This window comes from Meles meles, chromosome 15, assembly GCF_922984935.1.
Source record: "Meles meles chromosome 15, mMelMel3.1 paternal haplotype, whole genome shotgun sequence".
NCBI lineage: Eukaryota > Metazoa > Chordata > Mammalia > Carnivora > Mustelidae > Meles > Meles meles.
Window position 1 is genome coordinate 73,579,933 of NC_060080.1, and position 22,612 is coordinate 73,602,544.

The 22,612-nt window shown below is 40.0% G+C and overlaps 1 protein-coding gene across 1 annotated transcript in view; it reads right to left on the reverse strand.

Annotated features, from left to right (window-relative positions):
- Positions 1–19,728, reverse strand: part of PPP1R21 (protein phosphatase 1 regulatory subunit 21) — a 61,808-nt gene extending 42,080 nt beyond the window's left edge. Inside the window, exons 1-7 of the mRNA XM_045979793.1 lie at positions 19,564–19,728; positions 10,760–10,828; positions 7,688–7,834; positions 4,525–4,623; positions 2,822–2,986; positions 2,588–2,646; positions 1,534–1,628 (exon numbers count right to left, since the gene is read on the reverse strand). Coding sequence (XP_045835749.1) covers positions 1,534–1,628; positions 2,588–2,646; positions 2,822–2,986; positions 4,525–4,623; positions 7,688–7,834; positions 10,760–10,828; positions 19,564–19,620 — 691 coding nt within the window. The 5' untranslated portion in view covers positions 19,621–19,728. The remainder of the gene's footprint in view (positions 1–1,533; positions 1,629–2,587; positions 2,647–2,821; positions 2,987–4,524; positions 4,624–7,687; positions 7,835–10,759; positions 10,829–19,563) is intronic.
- Between the last annotated feature and the right edge of the window lie 2,884 nt (positions 19,729–22,612).

Consider the following 22,612-nt stretch of genomic DNA (forward strand, 5'->3'; position numbering starts at 1 on the left):
CAGATCTCATCGTGACATTCCCTGGATCAAAGGCTTCAATCCCTCCACCACCCTGTGAACTGAGTCCCAACTCCTTGGCCCATAACTCTAGGGTCTAGCCCCACTCACCCTTTGAGAACTTGCCTACCTCCACCCATTTTAGCCTCCTGTCACAATTGGCTAATTACTGCTCTTCAGACCACAACAGTACCTTGTGTCCCATGTACCACACTCCACTTAATTCCCTGGTTTGTTTTCCTGAATCTCTGCCCAATAAAACCTACTCACATATCAAGGCCCTGCTCAAAGCACACTTCCAAAAGACTGCCCCAGAGAACCCCTCCAGCAGTAAATTGTCCTTCCTCTGAAACCTCAAGAGTCTCTTTATTGAACAGGTTAGCTTACATTTTGGACGTTTCTATACATTATCTCTCCACTCCTGGACTAGAAATTCCTTTAGGGTACAGCTTTTTGTCTTAGAAATTTCTATATCCTTTGTGTTTCCTATCCATCTAGGCACTCAGCACATGATCTCTAAATTTTGCAGAACTAAAAAGTAACCCACGCTGACATGATAAGGATCTAAGGCAGGGTGACAACTAGTACCGGAAAAGGAAAGATAAATCCAAAAGAGATCCAGAAGGAAATTATTAGAACCTGATAATTAATTGATAAAAGAATTAAAGGGAAAACGAAATGCCAAGATTTCAAGTCTAGTGGATCAAAGTATGTTAGCTCTATTTACATTAATCTAGAAACTTAATTACATTAATCTACGTATTATTTTCAGAGGAACTTTAGCTTTGATATAATAATGACATATGCTATTTCAGTGTTAGATCAAACTGTTTTTCTTTGGTGTCTTTTCTTTCCTCTTTTCTTAGGTCTTCTGAAAGAAAAATTTAGAGGAAGTAAAAAATTTTAATCATGTGAATGTAAAAAAGGAAATCTGTACTTATCTGAATATAAGCTTCGAAATTCCAACCAATCAAATAAAACATATTCTTTGTTTTCAACGTTCAAGATTTATTTTTCTCTAAATTTACAAAACTGGCATCTATTATACATGTAAGTTGATTTTTTTTTAAGTTCTTTTTCTTGCTTTTGGGTACATAAATTACCAGACCATTCTAAGGATGAAGAGGAAGCCGAACTTACCCAAGTCAGCTCCTTAACTATCAGTGGGGACCACCAACCGATGCAGGAGATACCAGGCTGAGAAGATCTATCTCCCACCACCCTTTTCCCACTCTCCCCACCATGAACAGCTTTTCTTATACAAATTTCAGGTACTTTATGTGCAGGTTGGTTTTTAACCTAGGGATATGCTCAATATGTACAATTAAAAAAATGTGGATTTGAGCTTTTTCTAAGAAGGCTGACTTTGGACTCAGCCTCCCTATGAAATATGAGGGCCATAGCCAATCAAAAAAACAAAAAGAAAGCAACCTTCTGTTGAGCCAATGAAGTTTTTTGCCAAATAGATTAAAAACTTTTTTAATTAGTTTGTTACCACAGAGAGAGGTTCAAAGTTGCAAATAATGGAATACCTACTTGTATCATTAAAAGGTACTTTTTCCGTGATGATTGATAAGGATTCCTCTAATCTACCTGACAAATCGTCATGAAGATTCTTTAACTGTAATTGACTGAAAGAAAAAAAAACAAAACACAAACCACATGATCACCAGTCAGACAGGGGATCCTCACTTCCTTGTTACCACAACAGCTGGTATTAAGCTTCCAGAGACTCGTGCCTGACACCACGATACTCTTGGTCGTGGACAGTTATTAAAAGATAAAGATAAGGAAAATAGTAATCCTCAATTCTGAAGCCCCTGAGACTTCTGTTAAGACTGTCAGAATTTATCACAGTCCTAGTATCTAATACAATCCTGTCGGTTTATTTCCCCAAGTACAAAGTAATCTTAAAGCCATTTCAAAATCATAAATTTTATATTTCTTATGTGCTGACATAAGTGTTTGTTCAAGTATCATAGCAAAGTTCTTTTTAAGTATTATGTCAGATTAAATCTGACAATTTTTCTGTTTTAATTCAATTATGAGCATGGGTATACATCTAAACCATGCCATATATTTCTACCAATGCAACTAAACTGAAGAAATTCACATGACTGATTCTACTGAAATCTAAAATATTATGTCATTTATCAACTAAATGCTGGAGTATGCTTTTACCACCCATCAATTCATCATATTTGAATTTTAAGATTGAGGTGTCTCCAAATTAGATCCCATAGCCTCCATTTTATTCAAAATATACCAGAAGAAGTCTGGCACAGTGAAAGGAGTCGGTTTTCCTGCCTGGAACTCTCAGAAAGCTCTCTTCAGGGTAGCCTGAAACAGAAAGCACCCAGTCCTTAGTATAGGAGCCCCAGGACACCATCTGCAGGCTGAGGACTCACGCACAAGCCATCTGAGCAAGAGTGTGTCAGGCCTTAGAGATAACAGAACTGAGGAGCACCCTGGAGATGACATGCTCCTTGCTCACTTCAAGTGTGAGATTAAGAGGGAGGAGCCGCTAGACCAAAACTCAGGTCTTCTGATTCTTACTTTGGGGCCCCCTGGAATTCATGTTTCCACATACCATTCTTCTGTTCGAAGCCGACATTCCTTGGCCTCCTTTTCTAGAGTCTGAGATTTTACCTGAATTTTAGAAGAAAAAGAAAAGCAGATGGCTCAGGCGATAGATGAGGGCACACTTAGGAGACACCACAGGCAACAGCCTCCCCCTGAATGACTAACTGTGCATTCCATAATGTACACAGAAGATTCACAAGAACCTATCTCCCAACGTGCTCTCCCCAACAGTGGAGCTTACTTCTAGTTTGGCCTTGTCATTCTGCAGTTTCTCGATAGTTTCCATGTACTTCCGCGTCAGGCCATCGACCACAGCTTGGTGCTGGGCCGCCTCCATCTCCAGGGTGGCCAGCCGACTCCTCAGCTCTGCTTCCACATGCTTGTGCTGCTCGTCGGCTTCAAAAAACTGAAAAGAAAATATCATTTCCTCTGCTCACAATATCCAAATATACACAAATGGAGAGAAAAACAACCGCAGTGACTGCTCATTGAGCAATTTTGACATGGTTCCATATGTTCACTACGCAACACCCACTGCACAGGCATGATCTCACAGAATCCTCACAGTATGTCAGAGGCGGTGTTATTGTTATCCTTTCCACATGAGAAACCAAAGCTTCAACCTGCCCGTTGTAGAAATGAGATATGAACACAGGAGACCGATGCAGAAGCCTACAGGCTCAAGGATTTCTTTCAAACAACTTCTGGCACACAGAGAATTCAACTGACCAGGGCATAAAACTTCTGCTAACTTCCACAATTAAATAATCAAAATTCAAATAGATGTTATCCCTAGAACAGGTAAAACTCTTTTCCTTAATAAGAATCCAGTGCTGGGGCTCCTGGTTGGCTCAGTGGGTTAAAGCCTCTGCCTTTAGCTCAGGTCATGATCTAAGGGTCCTGGGATCAGGCTCGCATCAGGCTCTCTGCTCAGCAGGGAACCTGCTTCCATTCCTCTCTCTCTGCCTGCCTCTGCCTACTTGTGATCTCTGTCTGTCAAATAAATAAATAAAATCTTTTTTAAAACTTAAAAAAAAAAAAAGAATCCAGTGCTAATTAAGAATTATGAATGCTTGGGGCACCTGGGTGGCTTAGTGAGTTAAGCCTCTGCCTACAGCTCAGGTCACGATCCCAGGATCCTGGGATCGAGTCCCGCATGGGGCTCTCTGCTCAGCAACGAGCCTGTTTCCCTCCCCCCTCTGCCTGCCTCTCTGCCTACTTGTGATCTCTGTCTCTGTCAAATAAGTAAATAAAATCTTTAAAAAAAAAAAAAAGAATTATGAATACTTAACACAAAATGCAGCTCAAAAGGTTTTTTTTTTCATTTTTTTAACATTTGTAAAATGTTAAACTGAGAATTAATGTATTCTACCATTTGACTATGCTTGCCATTTCACAAAAAATTTAGGAGGCACAGTCCAAGATATTACACTATGACTCTTAAACATGCTAGATGTTGGGAGGCAAACACTGATTATTCAACATTTCATAAATATTTAAGCTCCCGCCATGAGTAAGAACCTGTCCTGGGGGAAGGCGTACAAACCGACACGGTGTGCACCCGAACACAGAGGAGAACAAATACAAACCAACTAAACAGTAAGAATTTTAAAAACAAACACTACTTATTGATAAGCCCCTATCTAAATGATGCAACTAATCATTTTCTACTATATTTCAGTACTGTGCCTACTATATTTCTGTACTATTAGCTGAGTTATTCTGTAGTCCTCTAAATAAATGCATACTTCAAACTACACATCCAGATTCAGATAGGAATGAGATTTAAGAAATGAATCAATAACAACAGTGACATATATACCTAACAACCGCAGGAGACACTGCAACACATAAACAAAACATTCTATCCTGCATTGGTTTTTCCACATTCTAGATCATACGACCCATTTTTAATTCATGGGGAAAACAGAAAGATGTCCTCACTTGTATATGCAATCGTTCATTCTCTTCTATCTTCTTTTGCAGATCTTCGTCAAAGACACTCTTCTGCTCTTGACTCAACTGAGAAGATTCTCCACTTTTCTGATGGAAAGAATAAGTTATGTCCACATAACTTTCATCCTTTAGAGAAACATCCTAAGGTACACAGATTTTCTATCACCTTAGTAGCTTGTCTCTTCTACGCGTGCACCATTCTCAAACAATCCTGCAAAAGGTATACAGTCCATCATTTAACTTCTCCTATTTGACACAAGTAAGAACTGCAAATATTGGAATGGGCAGAAAAGCTTTAAAAAGGAAAAGAGAATAAACAGATAAGGCTCATTAATCTTTGCAGATGAATTCAGGAATAGTTCTATTGGAAGACACAGCAGGCCCAGAAAGCTAGCCATGAAAATATGCTAAAAAATATCGTTTCAATCAGAGAGGGAGACAAACCATAAGACACTCTTAATCATAGGGAACAAACTGAGGATTGCTGGAAAGGAGGGGGCTGGAGGATGGGATAACTGGGAGATGGAAATTAAGAAGGACACGTGATATAATGAGCACTGGGTATTACATAATACTGATAAATCACTGACCTCTACCTCTGAAACTAATAATACATTATATGTTACATTGGGAGATGGAGAGGAGAAGTGAGTTGGGGGAAATCAGAGGGGGAGACAAACCATGAGAGACTGTGGACTCTGAGAAACAAACTGAGAGTTTTGGAGGTGAAGGGTGTAGGGGGTTGGGTGAGCCTGGTGGTGGGTAATAAGGAGGGCATGGATTGCATGGAACACTGGGTGTGGTGCATAAACAATGAATTGTGGAACACTGAAAAAAAAATTTAATTAAATTTAAAAAATAAAGCATTATATGTTAATAATTGAATTTAAATTTAGAAAAATAAAAAAATATATCATTTCAAGTTGATCTTTTGGTTTGGGAAATCAGTTTTAGCAATTCCATGAGTCTGAGTTGTTAAACTCCTTTATGAAACTGTATCAAATTAATTAGAATTCACAATGATAAATTCATACAAAAGTTGACATAAATTTCTAATTTTTAAAAAAATGTAACCATATTAAAAAAAGATACTATAAACAGAAGGAAAAAGCTCAAAAATAATGAAAAGAATCTTCCTTTTACTTTTTTACCAATATTAATTTTTTTCTACATAGAAGAATAGCACTATTTAAGAGAGCCAATAATGAACATTTGTTTTCATAGAATACAAGAGCTGATACTATTCCAAGGATGGACTAACAATGAAACTGTTCAGACATCAGTCACCACCCTTCTCTGCCTTTCCTGTGCCCTCACTCCTCACTTAAAATGAAGTTACTTACTGATACAGTATGAACCAATGATTAGAAAACCCTCTGAAAATGGAGTAGCTATATTAAAAATGAAACAAAACAGGGGTGCCTGGGTGGTTCAATCAGTTAAGCAGCCGACTCCTGACTTCAGTTCAGGTCATGATATATCAGGTCATGAGATCAAAGCCCACGTCGGGCACTGTGCTCAGCACAGAGTCTGCTTAAGATTCTCTCTCACCCTCTCCCTTTGCCCCTTCCCTGGGTTGTATGTGTGTTCTCTCTCTCAAATAAATCTTTAAAAAATAAAAAATAGGGGCACCTGGGTGACTCAGTGGGGTGGGCCTCTGCCTTTGGCTCAGGTCATGGTCTCAGGGTCCTGGGAGCGAGCCCTGCATCGAGCTCTCTGCTCAGCAAGGAGCCTGCTTCCCCCCCACCCCGCCTGCTCTGCCTACTTGTGATCTCTCTATCAAATAAATAAATAAAATCTTTAAAATAAGTAAATAAATAAATAATAAATAAGTAATTAAGTAAATAAATAAATAAAAACATTAAATCTCCAACATGTTTGGGACAAGAGAGCTACACAAGGAAGACAGCTGAACGGCATATTCTGGGCATTTTGGGTCATTAGAGCTTCCAAATTTGGAAAACTTTAATTAGCATTAATTCAGAAGTGATATACCCAAGCCTCTGTGAAAACAGCAGTGGGGAAGGATCTCACTAACCTGGGGAGCATGTTTGAAGTACGTATGGCTATTCATTCCTCGGGGTCTCAGAATTTCCAGAGCACATGTATTTTGACAAAATTCCCCAACTGATTCTAATACATACCTGTTTTTGCCCTCTCTGTTCCCCACTTCTTTGAAAATTACCACTCTAGAGAGAACTCTTTCATATAGGGGACATGTATATGAAAAGGTACTAACACAGAATTACACTGATTGCCTATTACATGGCAAATACTGTCCTAGCCACCTTTACAGGATCCCATTTAATACTCAACAAACTGAGAGTATCATCCCCATGTTGCTGATGAAGAAACTGAGGTTGCAAGGCTAAAATGGCAGACAAAGAATTCAAGCCTGGGCTTAACCCCAAGGCCTGTGCTCTTCCCTCCATACCGTGCTGCTTCAGAGTCACTATGTGCCTTCTTCTCTCCTACCTTCCACTTTTACTGCTTCGATCCACACATTTGCCAGGTGCTGCTCTATATACACACGAGACTTAAAGATTCAATCACTACCCCTACATTTAAAAAAAACCCACAACTTCTTAATCACAGAATGTTCTAAAGTACCAAACCATCCGTCTTATGGAGTGAGAATCATGTCTCTCTATATCAACCATAATGGGAAAAAGTAATTTTTACATGACCTGATAAGAATACTAAATCCGCCTCATAGAAACAAATACTAAGAAATATTTGCAACTTACAAAGCCTAAGGAATGAGTATTTCAATTGCTATTTTCACATGAGCTGTTACACTTCAATACTGTTTCTCATTTTATTTACCCTACCTTGAATTAAGGGCAACTCAGTATAACTGAAAGATACCAGTAATTTTGACCAGTATGAGATAGTCCTTCCACTTTTCTCAGACACTAAATCTAATCTTTGCATGTTTGCTCCTAGCAAATTATTCAAAATTCACTTTGTATAAAAATGCCCTAATATTACTACATATGATAATAATGTCTTCTTCCTTAACCCAATATCCAGGCATAGTTATGGAACAGTAGGAAATGTGCAGAGGAAGTGTTCTGTTAAAACCCAGATGGCTTGTAGATGTCTGCTCCTAGCAGACAAGGCCTCCCTAACTTGCCTTTATTTGACCTACCTTGTTTTTCTTGCCTCGGGGTTCACTTAGAGCCAATTCATCTTGAAGTAGTTCTACCCTCTTGGCAAGCTGCAGATTTCGAAATGTCAAACTGTCCATTTCCTGCTGCAGTTTTCTCAATGATTGATCTTTCATTTTCAGTTGTTCCTACATCAAAGTGAAAACAGACCACTCCTTATAATTTAGCCTTAAGGTTTCAAAAAATGAAAAGAAATTATTTTTGTTCCACTAAAATGTGATAAAACCTCTTGCTTTAGGGAATTCACATTGTATGTTTACCATGCCAGTTCCCATGTTTTTAGCTCTGTTTTGTGACAAAAGCATCTTTTTTTTTGGCCAAACCAAGTAAATTTAAAAATAAAATTTAAAAAGCATATACATTGAAGCAACAGACGTCAGCAACTTAAAGTAAAATATCTACAACTCTGTGTTGTTCCATCATGTTGTTATATATATGTCTGCCAGTGAGGAGGCACAATGCCTGAGGCGATAACTTTATAAACTTCAATTAGGAAAGAGAAACTCCTACTCATTGATGATGCCCTTCAGTAAGAATGGGAAACAATTTATTTGCATTCATTTTTTTCAATAAATCCTCCCTCAATTTAAGTCAGTCAAATGAAACTCCTGCACTACACTTAATTTTACTTTAAACTACTCTGATTTATCAAAGATAAAAATCAGTAATATCCTAACAAATATTTTTAGATGTTACATCAATTCACCTAAAAGTTTTAAGTAAAAATAGAAACAAGATCTAAAATCTAAACAATGTATCTTCTATTGCCCATTTTGTACCACTTACACTATAATGAGGTACGAAAGTGGAAAACTAGAGAAATACTTAGTTTTGCTCTATTTAAAAAATATATATTATTCTTACTATATTTTACTTACGATATCATGACAACTTTGTGTTTACTGATAATCAAACCAGATGACCATATACTACTGTATATTTAAAGAAGTGTAGTTATATTACTTTCACTGAAAAACCACTGCAAAGCTAAGATGAGGTCAAGCTTTAATGACAAAGTGAAAAGCAACCTAAAAGGCAAAGACTGGTGTCAGGAAGCCACTGACATTATCCACACGTTGAGAGCAGCCAGAAGGAGAGAAAAATGTTTCCATTAAGTAGAGAAACAGTTTCTTTTCTATTGTTTTTTAGTAAGCCCTTAATTTTTGCTTGGAGCTGAACAGTAAATATAGACCCAGCCTATATCCAAATCATCATGTATTTCAAATTAAAGAAATCCAAATCAATGAGTGCTTACTATGTCCAACAACTCTCTGAAGAGACAAACCCAGTCTATCAAAAGCCTGTTGTAACAGAAGATATCCCAACCTTCCCATTGACCAAGCCAGCAAATTGCCGTTCTTACTAGAACCGTAATGATCACTTCACTGAATAATAAAACAAAGAGTAATTTGTTTACATCCTTAAAATTCATCCCAGCTGACTAATGCTCCAAGTCCATTAACCAATCACCGTTTTCAGAAGACAGCTATCTCCACCTCTCTGTAAAACCTAGTTTCTGCAGTAGGGACAATGATAATGTTATCTGCCCTCACAGACTTGTGTGAAGGCCAGCTGACAAGAGTGGATATAATTGTGCTTGGCACAATAGCTGACAGAGTGAGAGCTCAACAAATAGAACCTGCCGTCACCAACGTCACCACCACTGCCACCGTCGCAGAGTTAATCAAACACAACCAGCAACGGGATGCTATCACATGCCCAGAGTGGGCTACTAAGACACACTAGGAAATACCTTTCCCAGTCATAGGTTTTAAACATCGTTAAGAGATAATGATTATTTCTTCAATGATTTAGGCTAAATAATAACTTGACTAACAAATCCTGACTCTAAATAAGCTTATTTTTAATAATCTTGGTTTGGGCACTAGGAGCTCTGGAAGTATGGGCAAGGTGTTCTGAGCTGCTTCAGCCCCAAATCTGTGCAACAGCACCTGAGTGGGGGGCACTTTCAAGACACAGTTCTCTGGGGACGGGGGTGCAACACTGGCTAAGTAAAAGGACATATTTCTGGGTTACCTGAGTGGAATCACCCTGGATAGGTCACTGGTTAGGGGCTATTCCAGAAAGAGATATGATTAAAGGGAATCCTAATCCCTTTTGTCTCAACAGGGAGCAAGGCAGAGGGTGAAGAGTGACATGAACAGTATATTTAATGGAAACAGGACAAGACAAAATCTATATCCTAGAGTTAATTTATCTAATTAAAAATATCACAAGCATGGGGCGCCTGCGTGGTCAGTTGGTTGAGCAACTGCCTTTGGCTCAGGTCATGATCCCGGACTTCCAGGATGGAGTCCTGCATCGGGCTCCCAGTGCCTTGGGGAGTCCGCTTCTCCCTCTGACCTCCTCCTCTCTCATGCTCTCTCTCACTCATTCTCTCTCAAATAAACAAATAAAATCTTTAAAAAAAATAAAATAAAATAAAATAATAAAAATATCACAAGCAGTATTTATGACATGCCTACCAGTATAAGGTAGAAACAAACTTCTTCAATTCCTATCGTATTTCTCCTCTCAGTTAGTAAATGTTGATGATAAAATGTATCACTCAAACAGAGTAACCTGATTTACACCGGTTATTACTATTAAATAGCTCAATCCAAAAGCAAGATTAATGCACTAAATGAGTCCCACTTTCAAATTCATTCATTAGGGGACAACCATCTGCTGAATGCTGAGCATATAAATATGAATATGACATAGGCCCCCTCAGAGTGCTGTCTAGTGATGAAGACAGATAAGAAACTCCATTAATCCCCATGAATTTAGCTAAAGAGAGGCTGTGAGGAAACGCAGGATTTAAAGTCATGTAATTCTTTTTTGTGATTTTTAGCTAAGGAATCAAAGTGCATCACATTCACACCTACAGAAGTAAAAAAGTTAAACACAAAAAACTTTATTACCTTCTCCTAACCCTACTGAATCAGAGTCATGGTTGGGACTTTTTAACACAGAAAACTAGCTGAATTCCTTGCTTTGAGTATCACTGAACACTAACTTAACCCTTACAATACAAATATCCTGTTTCATACCTTTAAAGCAGCTGAATTCGCTTGTTCATCCACAACACCTTTTTTCAGGACTTGATTCTGAGCCCGAAGCTGAAAACAGAAGAAGCAATGGTTAATTTTTAATATAAAGCAATCACCTGTAGCAAGGAAATCACTTATTGTTACTTCACAGGAATGATTACATTGAGTAACTTATGTTCTCACATTTGTATGAGAATGAAAATATTAGCATGGAAGAGGATAGTAGATATCATCATTCTGCCATTTTCTAGATTAGCACAGTGGCCAAATCAATACTGAAATCCAGATCTCTTGACTTCCAACCAGAATATGGTTCTTTCTGTAAAACCAAGTCTCCTCCTTAAATAAAAACTAGTACAACAAACTGAGTATTAGTACAATAAATTAATAAAAACTAATATAATAAATAATACGGTACCACGTGTGCCATTTTCCTCAAAACTCTGGCACACATTTATTTGTAAAATACATACAATCAGACTAATTATGAAATAAGAACTCTACAGAGAATCAAAGTGTAGGGCATTAAACATACCCAGCAGGACACTGCACCTAATATTAATCATGCAAGTATCATCCCCCACAGTAGCCTCAGGAATGGTAGACTTGTCATGAAGCATCAGCTAAGGCAGTGTATGAAAGCAACCAAGAAGACTCAATCCAGAAGTTGGTAATAGCAGTTAACATTTGAAAGCTCATCATATACCAGACACTGTCCTAAGTGCTTTCCATGTATTACCTCATTAATTTTCACAACGCTAGGAAGTAGGTACTGTAATTGTGTCCACTTTACAGAAGAACAAACTGAGGTACAGAGAAGTTAAGTGGCAATGCTGAGATTCAGTCCCTAGCAGATATGACTCCAAAGTCATAACGCCATTAGACAATATTGGCTACTATTTTCTAAAGCTATGTACAAATGAGAAAAGAAGTGGGCTGGAGAGGTTGGGAAAGTCTTTGAAGAGGTAGGATGTGGGCTTTTATTTTTAATTGAGGTATAACTTTATTTTAAATAAAGCATACAAATCAAGAATTTTACAGCTAAATGAAATGTATGTATGTATATATGTATCCAACTACCACTTGCAGGATTTCAAAAGATAAAATCCATTTCTGTAGGAAGAGGAAAGTTCTCTATAAGGATAACACTGAGCATGCAAGTAGAAATATACAAGTCCTATGTAGCCAAAGGAATACTACAGACTTATATTCTGAAGGTTCAGTACAGAGACCATGAAAGACCAGGTTCTGGGGAGTGCCTGGGTGGGTCAGTGGGTTAAGCCTCTGCCTTCGGCTAAGGTAATGGTCTCAGGGTCCTGGGAGGGAGCCCCGCATCAGGCTCTCCGCTGAGCAGGGAGCCTGCCTCCCCCTCTCTCTCTGTCTGCTGCTCTGCCTACTTGTAATGTCTCTTTCTTTCTGTTAAATAAACAAAATCTTAAAAAAAAAAAAAAAGAAAGAAAGAAAGAAAGAAAGACCAGGTTCTGCTCTGAGAAACTGAACAAAGGGAATGACTTTATCTGTGAGCTTAAAAAAAAAAAATCTGCTTCTAATTCTAACTCAGATCTGTCTCCTGAGAACAGAAATGACCCTCCTCTCTGCCAAAAGAATAGGAATACTTAAATACTAAACCTTAAACTGAATATGTGTAACTCAACAGAAAATTTAGCTAAGAATTTAAGAAAAGGAGGAATACTGCAGAATATTCAACAGCTTGAGCGAAAGACAGATTAAAAAAGTGAGCTTCTTCTATTTTTAGAAAGTTAAAGATACAGTTCACTACCACAAGAGAAAGAAGACCCAAATCTTGCTCTGCCATCTAGAAGACAATTTAAACTTGAAAAATTCACGAATCATTCTGAGCCTCAGTTATATGGTCTATAACACGGGTGAATACATCGAACCTATCTTCCTTCTTCTGACGTTGTTGTGAGAACCAGATAAGAAACCTATGTCCAAGCACTTTCTAAATCTTAAAGTGCCCCAGGAATGGAAACAACTTTTATTACTAGACTAGAATCAAAGGGATAACAGATAACATTATAACTTGCCTGAGGTAAGGCATTGTCCTAAAGGATATGGAAGAGACAAAGAAGAGAAAGAAGTGGTTTGCCAACAGCTTAAATTTAAAAGGGACAATACAAGATAATTAGCAGTACTTACTACTATTTAAATTCCCTGCAATGGGCCCATGGCCCATACTGGCCTGCTACCTAATTTAAAAAAAAAATTTTTTTTAAAGACTTCTTTATTTGAGAGAAAGCATGCAGGGGTGAGGGGGGAGGTGGCAGGGAGAGAGGGATAGAGTCTCAAGCAGACTCTGGGCTGGGCATGGAGCCTGACGCAGGGCTTGATCTCACAACCCTGAGATCATGACTTGACCTGAGCAAAAACCAAGAGAGTCAGTCACCTAACTGACTGTGCCATCCAGGCACCCCTACCTAATTTAAAGTTTTACTGGAACAAAACCACACTCATTTCCATATTGTCTATGGCTACTTTTAAGCTACAATGACAGAGACAAGGAATTGCAACAGAAAATATACGGCTAAGCCTTAAGTATTTACTAACAGTCTCTTTACAGGAAAAGTTGGAGCACCTCTGTTCTACAGGTTCAGAAAAAAAAGTAAATTTTACATTTACTAATTTATGTTTGACTTCTGTGCTCATCTCCCATCTACCAATAAAACTGGAGCTCATGATAGAGACTATAGCCCACTTCCCTGTATTTCCTGCCCACAGTGAAAGATCAAAGCCACAGAAAAAGAAGGTACTGGGTAAATGCTTCATTAACTAATCACATTAAACACTGTATATAACAGGCATGTGAAGGTAAGGCATCACACAACTATAAAGCTTCATTACTCTAACAGTGCCTCTCTGACCTTTCCCCAAAGTTTATTTCCTGCATCAGTGACAGGGTAACTCCAGCCACTACTCCCTGGTACTGCAGAGCTTACAGGTCGTTTACCCTCATCCAGGGGGGAGGTACAAGCAAGTAGATAGAAAGGCCAACCAGTATTCCCAGCACTTCGGAATACTGAAAATGGTAGAACCCGCAGGAATTTCATGCCAGAGATTCTGAAGTGGAGATCTGTAGATGATTTCACTATTTTGAAGCTTCGAGTTGGGCTTTGGGTGAAGTTTAGGATGGGCTTAGGGATGTATAATGCACATATTACTTTGTAATGAAGAAAAGCTTCTATGTTTAATAGTTTGTTTTATAGGGTTGTAAAACCTATAAAATGTCAAAATGTCCATTGTAGGAAATAATCACATAAGACTGGTTCTAACACAGAAGACTGTTGGGGATTAGATGAGAAAATATGTGTATGTGATTCATCTCTCTTTCCCCACAAACTCTTCCAACAGTCTGTGACTGAAGGTAGTAAATCTCTAATCTTGGACCCGTTATCCCATCACAGATTGTCAAAGCGGCAGGAGAGATCCTAGGTGACTTGCCCCCACTCTCTGTCCCTAGAGCAATAGCTTTGCAATAAGCCTGACTGTTCTGGAACCAGACTTATGTAGTCTACAGAGTGGTCTTCAGTGATTTACGCTCAGGTTTTTTGAGGATTCTTGGTGTCCAGTAGGACCACATGGTTCCAATCATTTGGAGAAATACCTGTAGGTTCTCAGTTGTGGCTGGAGTTATTCCATCAGGGAGGCAGGAAGCAAACCTTCTTCTCTCAGACCTGCCCTCAAATGGAACTGTTTCTCCTGTTCCTGCTCCCACGCAGGGCAATTCATTAGGACAATACCCCACCGCAACCCCTGCAGTCTATGTGCCTCACCAGTAACTGGATGACTTTTTTTTTTTTAAGATTTTATTTATTCACCTGACAGAGAGAGAGGGAGATCACAAGTAGGCAGAGAGGCAGGCAGAGAGAGGGGGAAACAGGCTCCACGCTGAGCAGAGAGCCCGATGCGGTGCTCAATCCCAGGACCCTGAGACCATGACCCGAGCCGAAGGCAGAGGCTTAACCCACTGAGCCACCCAGGTGCCCCGTAACTGGATGACTTAAGAGGAAGAGTAGGACGGACACCCCTAGCTTTTCTAAGCCCCAACTATTCAAAATGTGGTCTGCAGACAGCTGCAACAGCATCACCTGGGAGCGGACTCTCAGGCCCCACCCCAGACCTACTGAACCAGAATCTGCCGTTCAACAAGGTCTTCAGGTGAGTCACAGAGACACTTTGTGTCTGTGATGCACTGATCTAGGGGCTAAGCTAGCACTTTCTAACCGGGCAGCCAAAAGCCACATGTGCCTATTTAAATTTAAATTAAATCTAACATTCTGTCCGCTAGTTGCACTAGCCACATTGAAAGTGCTCAACAGTACTGCACAGCCAGGGGTTTGTCCTACTGGACAGCACAGATACAGAACATTTTCATTCTCATGGGAAGTTCCATTGAATAACACCGAACACAATACTGTTTTCCAACCAAACTTTAGTAGTTAAACTCTACAAATTACGGGGTGGGGGGGAGGCTGATACTAGATTTTAATCCAAATGATACTCTTTTTTAATCAAGCTCCTGAGTCAATTTCTCTTACAGGAAGGGACAATTAACCAGGTTCCACCAAGCTCCACTATCTAGAAAGCAAACACAAGTCAAAACCAACCCTTCACCAATATGAATAGCTATTTCCTAAGAGTGTAGTTCTAAAAAAAGCTCCCAAAGGCAATCTCCATCATCACTAAAAGAAGCATCAATTGCAAAGTAAACTGTTCAGAGAAACACTGGATGTCTTACTTTCCCACTTGTTTTTACCGCCTCCAAAAGAGCTTTGAAAAGATTAACTGAACAAAAGCTAATGTACTGATACCATGCCTTCAGCAACAGTTCTCAAACTTTGGTGTACATCCAAATCACTGCAGAGGTTTGTTACACACAGATTGCTAGGTTTGACCACTAGCTTCAGATTCAGTGATTCCCAGGTGGGCCTGAGAATGTATACTTCTAACTAGTTCCCAGATACTGATGATGCCGATCCAGGGGCCACACTTTGAGAACCACTGGCCCAGAGTAACACAAACACTAAGAAAAAAGAACCTGAAACTTGCTTACACACATAACATGATGCCAGAGAGGGGTGCAGGAGCTCCTGCAAAGAAAGCAGGCTGAAATCAAATAGAGCCAGGACTCAGAGCTCTTAGCCTCTCTCCACCCTATGAAATATATGATAGCATCAGAAGCAGACCAGCATGAAAGAGACAGCATGTAAGAAGTGATCTTTGATTCTTAATCTATGGTGTAGTAACTGAGGTCTTGATTAGCTTGCCCTCACATCTCAAAGCAGCAGCTTGCATTGCTTACCAATTACCTTTATAAACCTCTGAAAACCAACTACACACACCTTTATTAACTTTATTAAACCTGAAGTTTCAAAAGCCTCCAATGACATCTAAATTGTACAAACTACTAGGGTCTTAATCTCTGTTTTTATTCGCTTTTCCATAACGCTTTACATTTTCCCAGTATGTATGCCTCAAAAATTCTCATCTGCTCTGGACTCCCATGACCCATTTTTTATCTAACAAAACTTTCAGTCTCTTAAATGGGAGCTCCTCGGGCCATATTTTTTCTACTTGGGAGGAAAGAATATTATGACCATAGTTCTTAAGCAAGAAATGAGCTTCTTCCTGGAAAACAGACTGAGATCTGCATTAAATCAGAACAAGGGAAGTCTGAAGTCTGCAAATGTCCTTGGTTTAGGGATCATGCTTGCTACTATCTGGATATGTAGCCTCCTTCTACTGTTTAGGAGGAACTCTACTGTCTCTATTTCTTAAATAAGGAAAATTTCATTATTACCCCACAATTTCTGCACCAGGGAAGGTAAAGCAAAGCTAGCGTGTCCCTTCCACAGGCTCAGGGCCGAAGGTAGCACAGATCTTAACTAGAAATTGCTCAGCACTAGAACTGACAGAGAATAATAAGCACATGAAATCTTTTGACCAATCTCTGTTCTCTTATGTTCTGAAGTTTCCATCCCATTGCAATTAAAAGGATGAAAAATGATTTAGCTCAATCTGACAAATAACTTCAAGCCTGGCAGACCTCGTACAGTCTCCTTAGCATCTCCTCCTTCCTTCACACCTTTCAAAGAGTCTACCTAAAGGGTTCCACCCTGATTAACTCCTGCAGTTCATCTACTTGTTGTCACAGGTAGTATTCCAAAAGCTCTGGCCTTTGTTCTGACTTTTAGCCAGTTCATCTCCACTAGAAATGTTCAACAGTTACACCAACAACACCTCAGGCTTCTATATGAACAAGGTAACTTTAATGTGCCTTGCAACCTTAAAATTCTATAATTCTACAATTGCATCTAACCTTTAATACATCCCTTTGCTCTACACTGGCTCGCGTTTCTGTCAGTGGCAGCCCTGTTCCTTCATCTCAGAACCGCAGGGTCAACTCTTCCGTCTCCCTTCACTCACCACATCCCACAGAATGAGTAAGACACAAGGATGAGTCTCTCATACACTATATTCTTCATAAGTTTAGTGCTATGTACAAAGCAGGCACTCAAAACAGAGGTAATTAGGGGCGCCTTGGTGGCCCTGTTGGCTGAGCAACCGACTTTTGGATCGCTTTTCCTGATCTCATGGTCATGGGATCAAATCGCCTGGGGCTCTGCATTCAGTGCGGGCCTGCTTCAGATTCTTTCTCCCGTCCTCTGCCCTCCCCCTCAACTCTCGCACACACTCTAGCTCTCAAAAATAAATAAATTCTTTACAAATGAATTTTTTAAAAAAGAGGTAACTAAAAAGGTACTTTTACCCTGGGTCCTAAATCTAGGCCCCCCTCTCCATCTTAACAGTCACTAACTTGATTTAGTCCTGTATTACACTCCCCAAAACTATTCCAACAGCCTACGGTCTGGTCTTCTTTTCACCCATCTTTCCCTATTTCAATCCATCCTCCAAGTAGTTATCAGTTCCCCTCCTACAAGTAATATCATTATCCTGATTTAAAACTTCTGACGTCTATTATTCAAAAGATAAAGTTCAAACTTATTTGACATTCACAACCCTTTATGATGATCAGGTCGAAATGAACTCTCCAACCATACTTCACCTCTCTCTGCCATGTACCTCATTATGCTTTCATGACTAGAAACATGGACTGTTCCCTTTGCCTGGGATGCTACCAACCCTCTCTCTTCCCTATTTCCCAACCTGAATAACTTCTACTCTTAACCTCCAACTCTTCGTGTTCCCACTGAACTAACACCTGTCATACTGTATCATCTTTACGCACAATATCTGAACATTCTATGAAAGGATTCTCCTTAACCTGGAACTCTGCCTCACTCAACAGACCCTGGCCGACTATTCACAGGAAGCACATAATAAATGTCTATTGAACGAAAAAGCACATATACCCAAAAAAAGAAAGAAAGAAAATCTTTCAAAGTTTTTAATACTTCTGGAAGGCTATACAATTATTCCAGCAACGCAGTCATGCTTAAAACATTTTTAGAACGAACTTTTGCCTTTTGGAATTGCCTTCTGAGACTGTTTGTTCTCTGGAGAAGAAAATCAGTCCCCTTACTCTATACTCATAAAACATTTTCACCCAAAACAGTGAAGCCACCTTTGGGTATTGCCATTCTCCACCCACTCTCCTTCATCATATGGATTTGTTCCCAACAATTCTGACCCTTTCAAACAAGAAAATATTTCTTCAAAGGCTGAAAACTTGCCAGCACTGACACTGTGCTACAGGCTCTTAAGACAATTCCAAATGTAAACAGAGGTTTTGCCAATGGTCACAGCGTGGGAATAAGTATAGCATCTCAAAAGGCTCCCAATTGATGGTGAAAAGACGTAAGTGTATATGCTTAGGCAAAGGTTTTATTTTTCAAACAACAGTTCATTTTATCTTTCTGAGTATGTGTTAAATGAAACCCTAAGGAAAAAAAAATGTGTCCAAATTGTTTTTCCAAATTGTCAAAAGGGGGCTAAGTCTTCCCAGCACTCCCATGATGCCAGATCATTGAAAACTAAGCTTAATGACTGTTGAATCAATTTACGAGGCTGTGAGATTCTTTTGTAATTTCATTAGAATATTAAGGCAGCAACACTTTAGAAGCAGCACCGCCCTTTTCCAAGAAAAAGGTTCCAAAAGACGATGCCATGAATACGACAAAGGGGCAGGTCCCTATTTGTTTAATTCAACATGTACTGAGCACCTGGGTGTTCTTGTCCAGCACCCTGGAGGACACAGCCCTAGCACTCAAGCTTTCAAAATCATCTCCAGACAACATCTTGCCAACGCACTGAATACATTGGTAACCACCCATCCCCAGTGAAACAGTTTACACGAATAGCTTTCTCTACCCTCCCGAGCTGACAGACGGGGGACACACAGATCTCTTCATCCTCATCTCGTCTCTGTGGGAAGGAAGAAAGCTTGATCTTTCCCATCACTGGGCTAGGAAAATTGAGGGAGCAGCAGTAGAGGGGTTGGTCCTTACCCTTCCCTTCCCCTCCCGACCAGCACCAGAGGCAGAAGCCAGCATTCGGACACCCCAGTACCAAGCCCGCTAGTTTAGTGAGAATAGGAATCAAACTCCTGCTCCTTCCCGCAGACACGCACAAGGACCCAGACACGGCCGGGCCCCATCTCCTGGGAGCTGCAGGTGGAGGCATGGTAATGGTGGACAGAGAAGGCAGAAAGGAGGGGCACGCTCGCGTGCCCCCTTCGCCGTTCCCCTCCATCCCGACGAGTAGCTGCCAAGGCAACCCGAGGCCGCAGGGCCGGGGACCCCCTATTCCCCGCCCACGATGGGTACCTTCGAGTACTCCTGAGCCAGCTTCTGGTACTTCCCCTGCAACTCTGCGGAGGCCATGGCCTCCCCTGCCCAGTCCGGGCCTGGCTGCCCGGAGCGCTCAGCCCCGCCCCCCGCCCCCAACCCCAAACGCGCTCGCAGGTTGGGCTCCGCCAGCGCCTGCCCGCTTGGCCAACGCCGCCGCCGCGCCTTCTCCTCCACTTCCGGGTTCGCCCGGTGGGAGGAAGGCGGAGTGGGACCAGGGGCGGGGCGACTACCGGGGGCGGGGCAGCGTCTGGTCGTCATCGCCCCACCCTCCCGCGCCAGAGCACGTGCGTGCGCAGCCTCGGTGGAGCGCCAGGGCTCTTCCTTGGGACCAGGGGCGCCATCTTGACGCATGGCTCAAGATGGCGACCTAGAATGGGAAGGGAGAGAATCAAGAAAGGAAGAGAATGATGAGAGCCCACAGAATGGGGCGGGGGGGGGGGGGGGGAACCGAGGAGAGAGGCGGTGGTTGCGAAGAGCAGAGGACCGGAAGAAGAAACATTCTAAGCGCATCAAGAATTCTGGCGGATCTTCTCTCCCCCTCCCCTGCTGGTTCCCATGGCAACCGTCTGGCGTTTGATGGTTATAGCTTTCAGAACGCACACACGGGAAGAAAGACTTTTATATTCCTCTGTCTCGTTATCCGGATATGGTAGCACCGGACGTGCCCCGGATTTATAATGCTTGCTACTGCCACCCTCCCCTACTCCAGACCATACAACCCACTGTCTTACATTTTGACATTGAAGTTTCTTTGTGTCCATTCTCTGCCCACTCTATCCACACGCCCCAGCCCCCATACGCATACCACATCGGAGCCTTTTTCAATGGATTCAGTAAAAAGCCATTAGAAAATTTCAGGAAATGTCTCCTGCCATGCATGCAGATAGGGTGGATAATAACAAATAACTGGAGAATTGAAGCAAAAAACAGTCAGTCTGAGATATTTTATACACTTTTCTTGAATTAAAAGCTTGCCTCCATTCAACAAATATTTGTTGGGTTTCTGTTGTATATTCGATATTGTTCTAGGTATTATTGCCTGTATTGCAACATAAAATGCTCATTGATAGAGGAATGAATAAATAAAATTAGAGTGTATGTTTACCGTGAATTACAACACAGCGGTTAAAACAAATGACCTAGATCTATATGTCTGTGTATATCTGTATCAACATACATACGAGCAATTGCTTAGCAAATTGCAGCATACAATAGAATGAAAAGATACATTTAAAAATAGGAAACAATATTTGCATTGTTCATGAACACGTGAACATGTAGGAAAAAAAAAAACAGAACTGGACAGATAAACATCAAATTCTGGATAGTGGTCACCTCTAGTGCGAAAAACAAAGGGAAAGAAAGGGCAAAACAAAGGACCATAAACGAGTTAATTTTTTAAAATAAATGTGACAGGATGTTAACATTACTTACCTAGTAAGTACAGGGATCTTAGTTATATTGGCATTTTAGGATACTTGAAATTTTCCATGATTAAAAAAATCGTGCTATCCTAGTTTCTTGTTTGGCTATGAGTGAGCTTGGGATTTTATAGTGAAAAGCTGAACTTACACACACGCTGTATGTGTTTTCCAGCGATTGTAATGTATAATAGGATTATAAACTTTAAAAAATGTTGTTTATATATTTTTTTAACTTGCTAATAGCCAAGCCCTACTGTCCAGCCAACTTTCAGAACAATCCTTTTAAATTATTATTAGTTTTCCATGACACCACCAAGCGGCAGAATTAAATATTGTAAGTGCATTTTCTGGTTTGTAACGTAATGGAATTTTCAATCATTTAAAAATAAAATGTCACCTCAGAAACAATATTACAAAGAATGTGCAACTTTGGCTAGAGAGCCTGTGTGAGTTCATTTTACTGAACTGAGAAATTTACTTTGCACTGCTTGGTCTAGTTACTCTGTCAGATCCACTGTTTCCAAATTCCGGTTGATAAGTCTGAATACATTAAAGATTCTCTCCCTCAGCACCATTAAGTGAGTGAAAAGGCAACACCATTGAGCGGAAAAAGATGCTTACAACATTTATATCCAACAAGTTCTCATAGTCTTTTATTCAAATATATAAAGAGCTCTTACAAATCAACAGAGAAAAGCAATCAAAAAGAAAAATAGGCAAGAGATTTCAACAGACATTTCACAAAAGAAGATATACAAACATCCATTAAACATGAAAAAGGGTGTTCAGTTTCATTAGCAATTAGGAGGAAGTGAAATTAAAACCACAGTGAGATAACATGCACACCCACACAAGTAGCTAAAGTTAAAAAGACTGTGAAGTGTTAGTGAGGATATGGAACAGGAGAAACTTACAAAATGCCGGTAGGAATATAAACTGGCAAAATCACTTAGGAAAATATTTTGGTATTATTTACTCACGTGAAAAGGTACATATTCATGATCTAGCAATTCCACCCTGAGGTATACACTCAAAAAAAAAAAAAAAAAAAGACAGTGTACATGTATTCACCAAGAATAGTCATACCACTATTATTCATAAGAGCCAAAAAAATCTGTCAACAGACTAGATAAATGATTGTACATCATATTATAGAATATTAAACAGCAATTTAAAAAACTGAACTATAGCTACAGCTAACTACTGGATGAACATTAAGATATAGTCCAGAATGAAAGCCAGATCCCCCCAAAATTATATTGTATTACTTCATTTACATAATGTTCAAAAAATGGCAGAATTCAATTTTATGGTTCAAGGATGTATGCTGGGGTAATGTAACTAGAAAGAAAAATAAGGAAGTGATAACTACAAAAGTGAGAAACCTGATTGGAAGGGGACATAAGGTGGGGATTGGGGGTGATGGCAAAGTCGTTTCTGTGTTAACTTGGTAATAACTAACTCTTCACCAGGTACATTTTTGTTTTGTGGACTTTTTTCTCTGAGTGTTCCATTTCACAATAGCAAATTTTTCTTTTTTAACTCAATTATCGCTTATGCTTACCAGCAACACTTCCCAGCCTGTAAAGATAACATACTTA